This window comes from Trichoplusia ni, unplaced genomic scaffold (assembly GCF_003590095.1).
Source record: "Trichoplusia ni isolate ovarian cell line Hi5 unplaced genomic scaffold, tn1 tig00002967, whole genome shotgun sequence".
NCBI classification, from domain to species: domain Eukaryota; kingdom Metazoa; phylum Arthropoda; class Insecta; order Lepidoptera; family Noctuidae; genus Trichoplusia; species Trichoplusia ni.
Genome location: NW_020800309.1, coordinates 608710 through 624198, shown reverse-complemented (window position 1 = coordinate 624198; position 15489 = coordinate 608710). Strand labels below are relative to the sequence as shown.

The following is a 15489-nucleotide window of genomic DNA, read 5'->3' as shown; positions in this document are numbered from 1 at the left end:
ATTTGTGTGATTCGCGAATCCTAGCTCTGAGTCCGGGTGTCTTGGCGTGTTGACTTTGACATCGCTCAATTAAAAATTAATAAATGTATCCAGGCATACAAGAACTTTGGAGCAAGAGTGCGGGTATTAAAACGCAAGCTGGACGAGTTGATACCGACGCTGCCCCACGCGGCCCCGTCGCCGCCGCAGCGCGATGAGGACGTGCCCTCTCCGGGCCCGACGAGGATTTAGACCTGCCGGCGCCCGCCGACAGGACCGATGATGATGACAGTAAGGAATATCCTGTCATCCATACAAGATATACACGCATAATACTCATTGAATTGTTTCAAAATGTGTCAAGTTAAGCCAAGCTTCAGTGATAATATTGGTACACTGTAGCACCATTACTCATCACATTTGTCTCGTTTTAAGATGACTCTTTTGTCAGGTCATGAAGTTGATCAAAAGGAACTTGTTGCTGATTTTATTTCAAATGAAATTCTAAAACAATCTCTGTCTGCTTGTAATCAAATCTTGCTAGTTGAATTTGAGACACTTCTCGGTTTGCGATTGCACTGAGAAATTTTGAGAGCAATGCTTGTATATTATGACAACTCAATACTATGATATAACATAAAGCTGATTTGATGCTGCAGCTAAAAGGTGGTCATAGTACTCCACTATAACATACTATAAGTTAAGAATTCGTATCAATTGTCTTTTCCATAGTTTAATAGCTTGTTTTTTCATTTGTATTTACTAATATATCTTTGTTTCAGTTGCATATAATATCGACCAGACCTTTAATACGTCATTGGCGGCCGATGGATCTCTATACAACTTGGGATTAACCTCTTTTCTTACGTCTGATAACCCAATGGCGTTGTTCAACGAGTCGACGGAAATTCTCAATAGTGGTAAGTGTGAAGTAATTACTCTATTTATAATGTTTAAAGGGCGTGAAAACTGATAAACTGCGAGTCAGACTCGTGACCCTGAGGGTGTCATGCAAACAGGCTAAAGAAGCTAAAGTTACCAAAAAAGTAAAGTTGCTTAATCAAGATTTTATATTTGTCGTTAAGACAACAGAAAGATTAGAAAAATGAAAACAGAATCTGAATGAAATTTCAACTGTTGATGATTAGTGCGTGTTGCGTTGAATTATTGAATAGTGTTACGTTTTACCTTTTGGATACAGAATCTTAAAAAAAAGGTTTTTTATAAGCACGGAGTGTGGGTTGCTACTAATATTTGATCTTGTTTTAAAAGCGCGATATTAAAATTCCAATTCCAATCATTTTATCGAAAAGCTGTGAGTGTTGTAACTGTAACAGCAGACAGTCATTCATTTCAATTCTGTAATTTAAAGAAAATTAGTCTTTATGTTTATGGTGTAAGGTCCGATATTTGTGTACTCTCAAATGTTATACAAATCACGGCATCATTTATTAATGCTATATGTTAATTTAATAACAACTAAATGGTCTCTTTGATGTTAGTTGAACTTACCTTGGATTTATAGACATATACATATAAATCTATTGGTACAGACTATGATGTTGCTGGTGTCAGAGGTAACTGCGAACGTAAGCAAGTTACATTGATTTGCTATTATTTAAATACGCTAGTTTCAATAGGAATGATGACGTTAGATAGATAGTTAAAAATTATGAACATGAAAAAACAAAGGGTATATTTCCCACATTTACGTACATAAATTGTGTATAAAATTTAATTTAGTAACATAAAGAGTGACTATCTTTTACCCACGATGATACTAAGGTGTTTTTAAGAAAGAGAGGGGTTGGGCTATCTATCAGATTAATGTAAAAGAGAACATATACACGGTGATTTTTTTAGACGTCTTACAAAAGCAGCCCAGTTCATGTGTCCGACGTAAAATACCCCTAGGCGCAATTATTATTTTTTTATCATCAACTAAGATAGTAAGTACGAAGAAAAATTAAACAAGAGAAATCTGAAATATACTCTTAAAAATGATAATACGCCGCCGCCCGCGCCCCTCACCATTGTGACAAGGCTCGGACCGCGCTCCCAACAGAGGTGTGTTTCTAAAAAGCTACGAATTGCATCATAGTAATGAATAAAAATTGCATTTTAAATTTATTCAAATCTCATAAATACCTATTTTTTTATCATGAACGTGTTCTACTCATTGGATACAAGAACTGGGCTGCTGTTGTAAGACGATTAAAAAATCACGGTGTATGTATATGAATAACGAATTTTTTATGGGTGTACATTAACATGCATTCAGCAGAAATTGTCTGTATGACACTCGAAAATTAACTGTGAATTTATGCGAATAAAGTGCATAATTGTTTGACAAAAATTGACATCGAGATCTCAACATTCTCAACGAGAGAGCGTTATGTGTCAACTGTCACATTTTGTCCAGCATTTATGCACAATTTTTTTTGCCGGTTGTAAACGGATTTTAACCTTAATAAGCTTGCATAGTAGTGTTTAAGTGACAATCGATTTTGAATTTCAGCCAACAAAATCGAAGTTATAAACAGTAGGCCGAACGATAAGCAAGATTTTACTATAAATGACGTTATAAAAAACCTTATTACCAATGATAATAATGCGAACGTGCCTGACAATAACTCAGGTTAGTTTTGTCTGTATGTCTGGTTTGTTATAGATTGTTACAAGTTAAAGTTAGTTACTAAGTACAGTGTGTAACGAAGACTGTAGTATAAGGCTGATTTTAGAGTCACGCTGACCGCAAGCTGAGTCAATTTATCTATCATAATACAAGCTGTGCTAAAGTTGACACTAGATGGCGTTGCGTGCGAGTTGGGAATTATTATATTCATGTTTTTTTTTTAATGGAACAATCCTGCCTCTAATTCCCGTCATTGAAACTTTTGTAATCTATGTACATTGAAACCAACGATAACCTTGGAAATAATCGTTGTGTCGAAAAATACGATTAACTAGTCTTGGAATACACAACCAAAATTAATAAAAAGAAGGCAGAAGGAAAATATTGATTACAGTTCCTTTCGATGCAAGTAGAAGACAAAAAGAAGAAGCTAGCAAATGAAAAAGATCAATATGCATGTAGTTATAGATATTAGTTCTGAGTTCTTCTTACGCCGCATACATTTTGGGCGTTGGTGTTGACGGCGATGTGACTTTAAAAACAGCCTTGAAAAGATTGCTTCTGCCTTATAATTTGAACAATACGATGCAACGTTTGCATATATATCATAATGCCAATGGCCCTTTTATTACTTAAAAAAGGACATTAGATATTCGAAGCGTTTATTTTAATATTCGGGTTTTGCGCTACACGCTGTATATAAATGTGTGTTTTATACATGAAAAGTTCTATTTAAGTTATTAATTTTTAACAAAATATTTACCTAGTTCCACTGATCCATGTATATGCACGGCTTTTTTTTTTGTGTTTGCATGATAAGATGTTGTATTTCCGCCCCAAGCAGTACCGTCACCTTCATTGGTGGAATCGAGATGCGTGTTCTCAAAGCATTGGTTTTAGCAATTTTGCACCTTATAAAAGTACTTTTAAAGTCTATTTTTTATTACGCTGCCGTCTCGCTTCCACAGTGAAAATAGTCCTATGTCATAGTACACGTTTTGCTGTTTTTCTTTGTTCTGTTTACAAAAGATAATTGTTATAAATTGTATGCTAACGTTTTGTGCCAAATTAAACCTTATACCTTAACCTCATTGTAAAAAATGTTAGTTCATCATTTTATTTCTCAACTCTTTTAAACTCAATTATTGTTTTATCTCATTACATTTGAAATTGTTTTAAGTGCATCACAAGCGATTTTAATATAAGAATTAAAAACAAAATCAACTTTATTGTAATCAGTTTGGAGATTTGCTATACCTACATAATATTATATTTCTTTTAATTTAGATTTCTGGACATATTTTTTTTATATTATCGGCATTTTGCTTAATAACTATAACATTCAATCAGGCTGTGCTCGAATCGTGTTGCATTGGCATTTAATAATGTTTTATAAAAGAAACTTGTATCATCATTTTTATCTTCAACTTGCTTATATCCATAAGGCATACAGTAAAAGTGTGAAAGTAGACTATTAACTCTACAAGTATGTTATGTTTTTTTACTTTTTTGTCTTTTTTCGTCACTTTTCCTAGCACACGTCACGACACGTCACGTCAACTAGCATGTGGAGACGAATACACATTTTAGACCATTACCTACCTAAGCCTTGATCTTTTATTAAGCTTTAGCAAACAACTTTGCTTGGAACCTTGCCATGTGGTTGTGTGCCCGTTAGTCATAATACCCGTGTACCCATTTTACCTCATATTATATTATTACTTATGTTTACTTAGCAGTATAAAATAATTCTCGCTACAGGCCCAGTACATGATAGATAGAACTTGATTTCCATTTGCAATATTATCATAGATCATATTATCCATAGAATGTAGGTATAGATAAATGGACAAAGGAAATTATCTCATGGCTTCTTATATGACAGTTACACCTCTCTCGGCCCTGTATAAATTTCCTGAGCCCTTTTGAATACAAACACCATTTATTTTGGAAATTAATTGTACTTCATCATCGGCCTAAGCTTTTCATTACTATGTTGGGTTCGGCTTCCAGTCTAACCGGATTCAGATAAATACAAGGAGCGACTGCCAATCTGACCTCTTTAACCCAGTTACTTGGGCAGCACGATACCCCTTATTTAGACTGGTTGTCAGACTTTCAGACTTCTGACTACCTGTAACGACTGTCAAAGACGTATGAATAACTGCCGGGGCCCACAATTTAACGTGCCTTCCGAAATAATCTTTTGGAAGAACTCTCGAAACTTTGATGTTTTATACTTGCAATTCAAATCTCGTCACTCATTGAAAATGTCATCCCCATTCATTTGAAGCTTTGTATTCGTGAGAGTGCTTATGCGATGTAACATTGTCTAAGATAGCCAGCACAAATTTGCCTGAACATAACGCAGCGAAAATCTTTATGAAACTTAAAGCAGACCTTAAAACTATCGGTATAAAGTGCAAAATTGTTAATAAAATATGACTTTGATAACGTGCGAGTATTTTCGTGTGACTTTTTGTCAATCAATTTTGAACTTTAGACATATATATCATTTTAAAGTCTCTTTTCGGCTATCATAAAACATTTGCCTCTGGGTGTGTGAGTAAATAAGCATTATGTTACAGTGACGAACGCGTCGATATCGCAGAAGACACAAGACACACTGCCTGGGTTGGACTTGCTAACGCCAGATACGCCCGGCAACCCGCCGCCGCCCACTTCCTTCTATGGCACCATGGAAATCAATGGTATGATTACTTTTTCAACATTGACTATAGGCGTACCAAGTCAAAGGTCTTATCATCGAAAGCTAGCTTATAACCCAAGAACTGCAACAAAAGAGGTGAAGGAAAAAAAGGTCCCCACCTGCCAACTACGTGGGTCAAAATTCTGTCACCTCATCATCTACAGTCACTAATTGCCTGAAATATTACTGCTCTATTGAACTATTTCTGTTGAGTGGTATATGCCACCTCACCAATGAAGCCTTTGTGAATAAACCCGATTAAAAAGATTCTTAAAGCTTAAGTCGTGTAAGAGAAAATCACTATAAAATACAAAAATCATCCGATATTACATTGTTTCAGATGATCCAGAACCCGTTTACCACCCGGAACCAACCAGTCCATGGAGTAGTAGTTGGAATGCTCCGGTAAGTGAAAAATAAACTTACAGCGGTATGTTACAACGACGCATAGCAAAGTATCTCCCTTATCAATCATACTGACATTGCTATCTAGAAGTGGAATAAAGAACTAAAAGCATAGCTAAATAACGTAGACGTTTGAAGACAAGACAAAAGGGGACGTGTATAAGAAGCTTGATTAACATTTTTATTTCAGTAAAGTTAGGATTTTGACAAAAATGAAGGAATGAACTTGTTCACAACATGGCAGACCAAATGTTGACAACTGCCGCACTGACTGCTTTCTTGTACCACGAAACACATAACGACAGCTGTCATCGACTAACTGACGTCATAACTGCGCGTACGAGTTATAAGGACAGGCATAATAATCACTCGATATTGCAATATAACTCAGTCCGCTTGTTTACGTTTTTTATCTCGTCTTGTTGGCCTTACTATAGTTTTCTAGCTGCGGCTTAGGTCCGAGCGAGACAATGATAGTTATGAGTTGTGTTTCGGTTGTAGCGGCTGCCGCTCGCGGGCGCGGCCTTCGCGGAGCCGCCCGAGTCGCCGCCGCCCGCGCCGCCCGTGCCGCCGCCAGAACACTACCCGCGACAGGTAATACTACTGCACTACCACACGCCCGTACCTTACACTAGCACCCTACACAACGCCGCCCCTAAAACTACACATTACCTTTCACACTTAACACTGAATTTATACCACGATAAAAACCTATCGATACACACTAAACAAATAAATATTTTGCATTTGACGTCATTCGCAATTACTTATAAATTCTTTCACCATCTCTAAAAATAGAACTGTTGAATTAGTTAAAACACACTAGATGGCGAAGAACAGTGTTCGATTCCACAACTGCAACAATATTATTACTTATATTATTTAGGCGTAATACAAGTTCCTCTGCGCTCCGTCACTCTAAGTCAAATAAGCCTATAGATATAGATAACCACTGCTGGGCATAGATCTCTTCCTATAAAGGAAAGGTTTAAGCATTGTTCATCGTTTTGCAAAGTAACTAAAAAAATAATAATTATTAAAGTACTATAATTATGTGTTGTTTGTTTTGCTCTTTCTTTCGAATTCATTCTTGAGAATCATCTAATCGATTATTTTTATCCTTGCTTCCTCTTTTATGCACCACTATTTATAGTTGAACGGAAAATTCTTGGACGTCTCATCAAAATAAAGCCACTCAGGGAAAATTTGTTTGATAGTAATCAAGGATGTTCCCAAGATATTTAATATGACTTTTATGTGTAAGGAATAAAGTCTTCCAATGTTTTCTCATGTGTATACGTTTATGCTGACTATGTATATTTGCCTAGGAGATCGCGGCGGTAGATGTGGATCACCGAGGCATCCTGCCCCCTCCACCGCCGCCGCCGGCGCTGCCACTCATACCACGTAAGTATTTAATATGGATACTCTTTTAAAAAAGAGAATTAAGGAATTTAATCTTTGTATCGCGGGGAGTTTCACTAACATTTAAGTCACATGCACAAAGACACCCAGACTCGGGACAGGCATTCGTGGACCATACAATCTCGTGGTAGGTCGTGAGCAGTGGGTTTGGCGTGGTGATGTCAACCAGTCGGCTATCCGGGTAGTCATTAACTGTACTTGTGTATTACCGTGTGGTTCATGTTCAAACTGGTATTGAAACTGTATGGTTTTCCTTGTGGCTCAACACATCCTTGAAATATTCTTCGACGACTAGGTTTTGTCACGACGTTTTCCTTACTCAGCCAGAAGTTGCAGGATCGAGTCCTGTCTGAGTTGAATTTTGAAATTTTGTTGCATTGTTTATATATAATTGCATAATTATTATATCGTCCGATTCACTTTCCGCGTATTACTGACTGATACTTGTGATACTATGTTGAATAGAGTTGGAAGATGTAGATCAGAGGCTGTTACCGGCGCTGGCGCCGCCTGTGGCTCCCATTCGACATCCAACGATACATCAAGGTACATTTATGTTTAATTATTGCTTCCTTTCGACGGTTTCTTAATGATTCTAGTATTTATAATGAAGTAAAGTATGTGACGTTAAACTTTGTGTTTTCAGATGTAGATCACAGAAACCTAATACCGTTAACACATCAGCAGCAAACGCCGCGACCGATAATACCGATCAATTCGATGGATCAAGTAAGTGCAGATGTTTGGCTTCGATATTAGAAATTCTTTCAATGTTTTAGATTTACTAATATAGTACATATAACTTTAAAAAGTAGTGGCTGTATGAAATTAACCAACGGGTATTAAACCACAAAGCCATCACGACACTTGTTCTTCGTATCATGATTATATATAACTGTATTTTAATTTAGGATTACAGAGTGCCTCCCATGGTGCCGCCGTCGGATATCGTCGAAAGCGTCGACATGGACTTATCTGAAGATGAAGACACACGTAAGAATTACTATGTTATGAATATACTGCAAAATCTGAGAGTCAACCAATATCCTTTAAAGTAAAACTATTGCGGACTTAGAGTAGAGAGGGCGTAGTGTGCTATCTTTGTTTCACAATTGCGACTGCTTTTATTTACTAGTCAGTCTGTTTTTATATTTATGATGTTATTTTAAATTACAATTATTGTCTACTTCTCATGCTATTGCTGCCTTCTAGGCTAAATTAAATTATTTTGTTCAAATTAACTGAAGGTATTGTTTTTAATTGAAAATTGCCCTGTAAATATTTTCAGAGGCTATGTACCAAAGCGCACAGCTAAACCAATCGGAGCGACGCCACAGCTTCAACAATAACAACAAAGTTTTAGTCGGCGGTGACAACGGAAAGGTGCACAACGACATGAACCATACAAACCTCATACAAATCAACAGCGAGAAGAAGGAATCGCGGTCCGCACCCATCATACCCCCCATGGTTAACCCCTTTGACGCCATGCCGCCCTCTCTCAAGAACTTCAACCTCCCTTTCCAACACACCTTCGATCTAACAGAAGAAAACTCAAACGATAGCGCCTACGAGGAAGACTTGCGAAACCGAGGACTTGACAAGGTCCCAGTCGAAGTCCGCAACCCCTCGCCGCCATTCGAAGACTTCACCAGCGACAACTGGCAACCGCCTCAGCCAAGACCCTTTATCAACCCAAGGTTCCCCCGAAATTGGGGTCCGCGGACTAATTTCAGGCCCCCAGCCTTTTCCCCCCAACAGTCGTGGCCGCGAAACGGCCCCCGACCCACAAACAGATGGATGGGACCCAGACCCAGGTTTTGGTGAAGTGAAGTGATGTGTGTAGTGTTCTATACTTTATAAAAGACGAGGTTATAAGGAAGTATGAGTGAGTTTCATTTTACAGTACCGACCACAGAGTATGTAGCAAATGGAGTGGTCAATATACTCCGTCTATATTATATTAGAGATGAGATACATCGGATTAGACTTGAAAAATATATTTTGACGTCTAATAAGTCTATGTACTCTTATGTATTGTAGAAAGACTGCCGTTTATTAGTGTTAGTTCTTACAGCACTTTAGCATTCCATTTGTTTTGACTCTGTGGTACTTACCGACCTATGATGTTAATATTCATATAGTATTTTGTCAATAGGTATCCCACTATATCGGCAAGATAGTGAACTGGACGATAGGTCCTAAGTCAGACTATTCATATCAGTTATAAGCATTTTTATCCCTTTACAAAATACTCTTAAAGTAATCAGTTTTATTAGTACTGTTATGGCTTTTAGACTGAGATGTAAATACATTTCTGAGTGCATACATTGGATAATGCCTGTCAGAATGTTGTACAAGCAAAATAGTAGCTTAACGATCACGAAATAAAGGTTGATTTGAAACGAATCGTGATCTTATCGGGATATAATTATTCATTTTTAGGGCGCGTACCATAGTTTTGTATGTGTTGCAACTTATAAGGTTAATAATAACATTATGGAATTCCTTTTATGATAAATAGGCAAGATAGTTTTATTCAGAGAATTTGGCAAGCCAAAGTATGTGTTAAGCAACTACTATCTCAGGTCATAGAATATTCGAATTTAGTTAAACAGTCTCTTTAGTACAATGTAAAGGAGTCAGATATGTAAAATGAGAATAGCTTATACTAAGGACTATACTCTCAAAGTTATTTCGATATCTCGAAATGTTGTAAATAGTATTATCATAAGTACTTGATCATTCTGCAATATTTTCATATGACCAACCTTATATTTAGTCATAAATCTCGAGGTCATTATGTAAAATTTTACAGAATTAGGAAGATAGGATGATGGCGGTATTCATAAAAAAATAGACCGTCATTTAGATAAAAAGGTATCCATGTTTTGGTTTTGGAAATAAATTTTGAATTTAAACTGATTACTTAATAGAAGTTTAATACAAAATGTATGTATGATATAAAAACTCCTTTTTATTTATCTATCTGACGATCAATATTAAAGTCATCATTCCTGTTCCTTAGGAGACATATTAGCAGCTATGCGTATGAAATGTGTGAGGTGTGAATGAGATGTGATTTTGAACAGTCGTTGGTTTACTAGATGACTTTTGTTGACGACTGGCGATTTTGCTCCTAGCCGAGATGAAGTCAAAAGTCACTGTTGAGTGTCATACTGGCTTTGTCATTGTCAAGTGAAAAGTTGATATAATACAGATTGACATTTTAGAATGTCGATTAGCAGTGTCGTTCTAAAATACGTTCATTAGCGTTGCTGTAATGATAAACAAAAAATCTCAATAGAAAGATAACGATCTAAAGCAGAGTTACCTACAACATGGTTCAAAGAATGATCTCTTTGTAGAAGCAGGACTTTTCATTATAGAAGCGAAAAACCGATGTAAAGTACACTTTTCTATTCACCCCTTACTCCGAGGCAGTGACAACCAAAATCGAAAGAAAGTTCCTAATCGACCCGATACAGGTTTTTTTCGGGTAACAACATTTCTCATCTAGTAAATCAGCGATATTGACGAGAGACCCAAGAAGGTTGTATACGTACATGAAGCGAAGAATGTTCTAGACTGTTTTTATTTACAGAACATTCGCTGTTATAGGGATTATGAGGTCGAAATGATTGGATGTAAATATACATACATATTGTATGTTATTTAGGAAACATGTGATGGCCGGTATAACTATCAGAACGCATTCAACCAAACTGTATTATATAGTTCTTTCTTGAGAAAATAATGTTTTATCTGTATAGAATACACTATTCAGCTGAATACTATATTTTAATTGAAGAGACTCATATTATGAAAATTGAATTCGTCTCATATATATCATAATACCCTCAGGTCCGGTGGTCTTCCATCGTAAGTCCGATATTAGCTTCATCCTAATACAGATGAAAGCCTACAGTTGAACACTAATTAATTACTGTGTTTACATGATGCAATGTTTGTCACTTATTCCCCGAATGCTAAGCTTTTCTGAATTCTTTGCATTTCCCTCACCCATAAGAAATAAGTGCAATAGATTTCAAGTGTCTAATCTTAGTCATAGTTTTGTGGTAAATGCGAAATGTCTACACTTCTGGTCTTTTTACACGATGCAACGCAAGCCCCTGTTGCCAGACGACTTTAGTCTCAAACGACAAATGCCCATGTACGCGTCTCCACGAGTTTGTTTGGCGGTTGTTCAGAGATTTCATTCGTCGCTAGTGTATGTTGACTCGTGTATGAAAGGCCTAATCTTCCAATGTAGTGCGAAATTGGAACTGAACTGTAATTATGTAATACATTAGATAATCAACCTTATTTTAATAGTAGCTTGTCTTAAAGTTAATAAACGTGCATACAGTATACGTGTTATTTGTATTATTGAATTGTTTTTTTGTACTCCTTATTTATATATTTACACAAATCAAGGTGATCATGAATATGTTGAATTCTACTACCAATGATCATGCATTTTAATAATGTGACTCCATTATAAAGTTGAAATCGTGATTTTCTGTTTTCGTTTTTCCGTTGCTTAGCTACCTAAATCATTAACTTCAAATCCTTATTGTTAAACCTGTGACACAGGCTTTTGGTGCTGGACAAAACATTATTCTCTTTGTGCTTACGAATCCATGACTTTGTATGGCATTAGTTTTTTAGATAAAATTATCACGAGTGCCAAACGATCTTAGCGTTAATTTTGTAAAACCAGTGATTATAACCATCTCTTGAAGGAAGAGTCATGCATTTGTTTTCGTCTTGTCATAGACCGGCTCTATATATGTAAAAGCTTAGAGCAGAGCTTAGATTTGTAAATTCAATTTCGTTATTATTCTTATTTTAGTAGGTACATTCCTAACTTGCATATTCGTGGTCACACTTCCCTTTTTTATTTGTGTAATGTTATAATTAATGAGTATCAATGTAATTATGATCTGAAGATTTAAAGATCTCGTAGACTTAGCAAAAATATTAATAAAGAAATTAGTATAGAAGGTACCTGATGTTTAATTCCAGTGGTTTATGCATAGGAAAAGACTTAATTGCTTGCGATAAAGGTTAAAAGTATGGTTTAATTTTTAACTTAAAACTTTTAATTTGAACTGATGTCAAGTTTAGATAAATGTAGAGCAATAAAAGAAAGGCGATTTGTTTATTTTGTTCTTATTATTATCTATAGGGAAAGGCCTGGAGCCAGAGTAAGTCAATTTTTTTGTTACATTTTCAGACTTATGGATACAACGAAGGTATAGAAGATAATTATTTGAATTATCGCTCTTTTTGTTATTATTTTGTTACAAAATACTAAAGTGGTAGTCGAGATAGTCTGGGGACGGATTCATTAGGCTGTTTAAAACCAGTATTCTAGGAAACGGCATCAATCTAGACCCCAAATTCCACTATTTACAATTGCCGATGAATGAATGGATATTGGATTAAATCTGGCACTGCTTGTATTGTAATCATTTAGTCAACGAATTGTTTAATTTAAATCATTTATCGGGAATTGCGCGGAATTGGGGCCGTGATAATGTGTTAATAATCGATGAGGCTTTTCTGACTGTCGCTTTCTTCAGATTGGAGTAACGTCTTGAAGTTAAGAATCACGACCACAGTTAGATACTTTATTTCTTTTTACGTTAGTTTCTCGTGCCTTTAAGAGGAAGTTTATCTATTTCTAGTGTAAAAGTCAACTGTAGTGGACATTTAGACCACTTTTGGTTTTCCTTTAGACTTTACAATCAAAGGGTCCTTTTAATCTCAGTGTTCAGTATTCAGGACCAAATATAAGACTCGCGTTTTAAAGACTTTATGCTTAGTATTATTTTTTTGGTTATATCAAAAATTGAATGTTACTTCGGTCTTCCATTTAGCAAACGAGCATAAGATTTGCGTTATAAAATTATTTTTAACATGTATACTGTATGCACACAAAGTCTTTAAACGAAATTGTTTTTGAATTATACGAATTTTGTACAAAATGACATTTTGACATTATGTACCTAAATGTAAAGTTGATTTCAGTATAAGTTTTATTCAGGGTGTTTGGTAGACCGATGAATATTTTAAGCGTGTTTATACTATGTGGATTGTATTTCCGTTGTTATTATGTTTTAATGTCTAAAAAGCGTGTTTTATTTATTCAATCTTTTCAACCTGTTTCTGTTTTCATTATATATTTATTTTATTATGTAAAGCACACTTCATTAAGATGTTATCATACTAAAAGCATGATCTCTCTAAGAAACTATTGATCTACCAAACAGCCTGTGTAATGTCAGACATTGTTTTTTTCATTGCGCTTTGTTTTATTTTCACTATTGCTCTAAGTAACAGAACAATATGCAGATAATTTGTAATAAGAGCTCCTAAGCAGGACTTGGAACGTGTTGGAAAGAGATGCCGTGATGATGTAGTCACCTCTCGCTTCCATAACGGCTACAGTCCTGCTTTGATTGCCCAGCCTCTATAATTTAACTGTATTGTGATTAAAAAATGTCGGGGCATAATTTAAAAGCGCTTCTAACTCCAAAATGTAATGTTCTGATCATTGTTAGGTAATCAGTTTTTACCTTTGTGCCTGATAATATCGAGTGTTTTAACACACCATAGTCTTACTTCGAAAGACACTACTTTATGTGCACAGAAATGAAGAATTTTCAAAACCTAAAAACCTTTAAAAAACCTGTCATCCACACAAAGTTTGTCAGGGAGAATCCAACTGATTTTTTTTGGCCTGTAAAAAATCTTTTTCCACGTAACGATATTTCGAAACTGACTGGTGTTTGTTAAAACACAGGTTTTTATTATTTACCGAAGTATCCTTAAAAATTATGTAAATATCATAACCAGATACAATTTGTTACCATCATGGTAAAAAACTAAGTAAAAACTGTACAAAAAAACTGTACAAAAAAACTGTACAATGCACTTACACGCACCCTGTATCAAAATCATTGTAAAGACAAAACTTGTCAAATTTGGGAATACATTGCAATAATCTTGTATAATATATTTTTAAATACACTTATGGAAGTCAAAAGATGTAGAGACTCACGAAAAGTGATAGTGATGATTTTATGTAATTTATTGTGTGATATCATACAAAGAACGTTTCACACTAACTTAATCGTTTCCTTCTAGTCTGTAAAGCCCTTTATGTATGATTAACTTGACTGTTTTGAGCAGTACGATGGCATTGATGTATAAAAACCCTAATTACACAGTCCTGAACTAAAGTAACAGAAAGATTTTACGACGTCGGTAGTTCTGAAAACGTTTGGTTTTGTCGCAAATTCAGTCTTATGTAAATCTCTTAAAGTAGTTTTTAAGATGAGGGAATTATGTTGAAGGTCAAAACATTTTTTTTTGTCTTAAATTTGCCTTTTTCATACCTAGTATGCAACTTGGGTTTTTATAAACCAATGTAAGATGATACTAACCTTACAAAAATATGTTCTGAACACGTGTATGCAGTCTTTGTATAAAAATAACGATATTCTTCAAGTGTGTTTTCATACTCTTGTCATCAAGCATAATTTCATATATTTTTTAATGTTTGTAAGAAGTAAACAGTCAAGTTGTTCTAGACACTAAATAGAAACTCGCCTTTGTCTCTTATAATTAAAGTAGGACGAATAATATATTTAGAAATTAAAATAAATAACTAGATATTTTAATTTTTGCTCACCAATAAAGCTTCATAATAAGGTTGTATGTCATTTTTGTGTTTTATGAATTGTAGGTGTCGTAGGACGTAGTGAGTTTTCCATTTTTCGAAAGAATCGTTTCATATAATAAAATAAAAATTTGTCCCAAATCACATCCAATATCAAAATCTTCTAATATAGTTCTGTAGCTGAAGCTACCTTGGACCTCCCATCACGAATGATCGTGACCCATGAGCCCTACGAGTCTACTACCACCCCTTGAAGTAAGACTTTGGCAGTTGTGGAAGCCTCACAGCGCACTACACTGCGTAGAGGGGCGTCCCGCTTCCACAATGCGATAATACACCCACTTCTCAAAAGAGATTCTGGTAACCCCTATTGTGGTTTTTCCAGAGCTCGGGTGGAGGACTCCCAGTCAGATGAGAGTATTTATTTTTAAAGTCCACTGCATGTTAGTTATGTAGGCCTAGCAAAAGACCAGCAGATATGACCTCACTTTCAATTCAAGCTACCGTTGTAGCCCTATTTATAAATTCCAAAAGTCACAATCTCATTTAACTGCAAACTGCGCTGTCGCAGTATACGCTGTGCGTTTTGAGAAGAACCTTTTGTCAAGTAATGAACTTGATCAAAATTTACTAGCGAACACGTTA

General features: G+C 35.6%; 1 protein-coding gene across 1 annotated transcript; it reads left to right on the top strand.

Annotated features, from left to right (window-relative positions):
• The first annotated feature begins 216 nt into the window (after window positions 1-216).
• LOC113507607 (WASH complex subunit 3-like) lies at window positions 217-14878 on the top strand. The gene is made up of 11 exons (XM_026890464.1): window positions 217-270; window positions 762-899; window positions 2498-2617; window positions 5203-5325; window positions 5665-5729; window positions 6231-6323; window positions 7058-7136; window positions 7620-7700; window positions 7801-7883; window positions 8066-8147; window positions 8443-14878. Exons 2-11 carry the CDS (start codon window positions 860-862, stop codon window positions 8979-8981), a joined length of 1305 nt encoding a protein of 434 aa, XP_026746265.1. The 5' UTR covers window positions 217-270; window positions 762-859; the 3' UTR covers window positions 8982-14878.
• The last annotated feature ends 611 nt before the right edge of the window (window positions 14879-15489 follow it).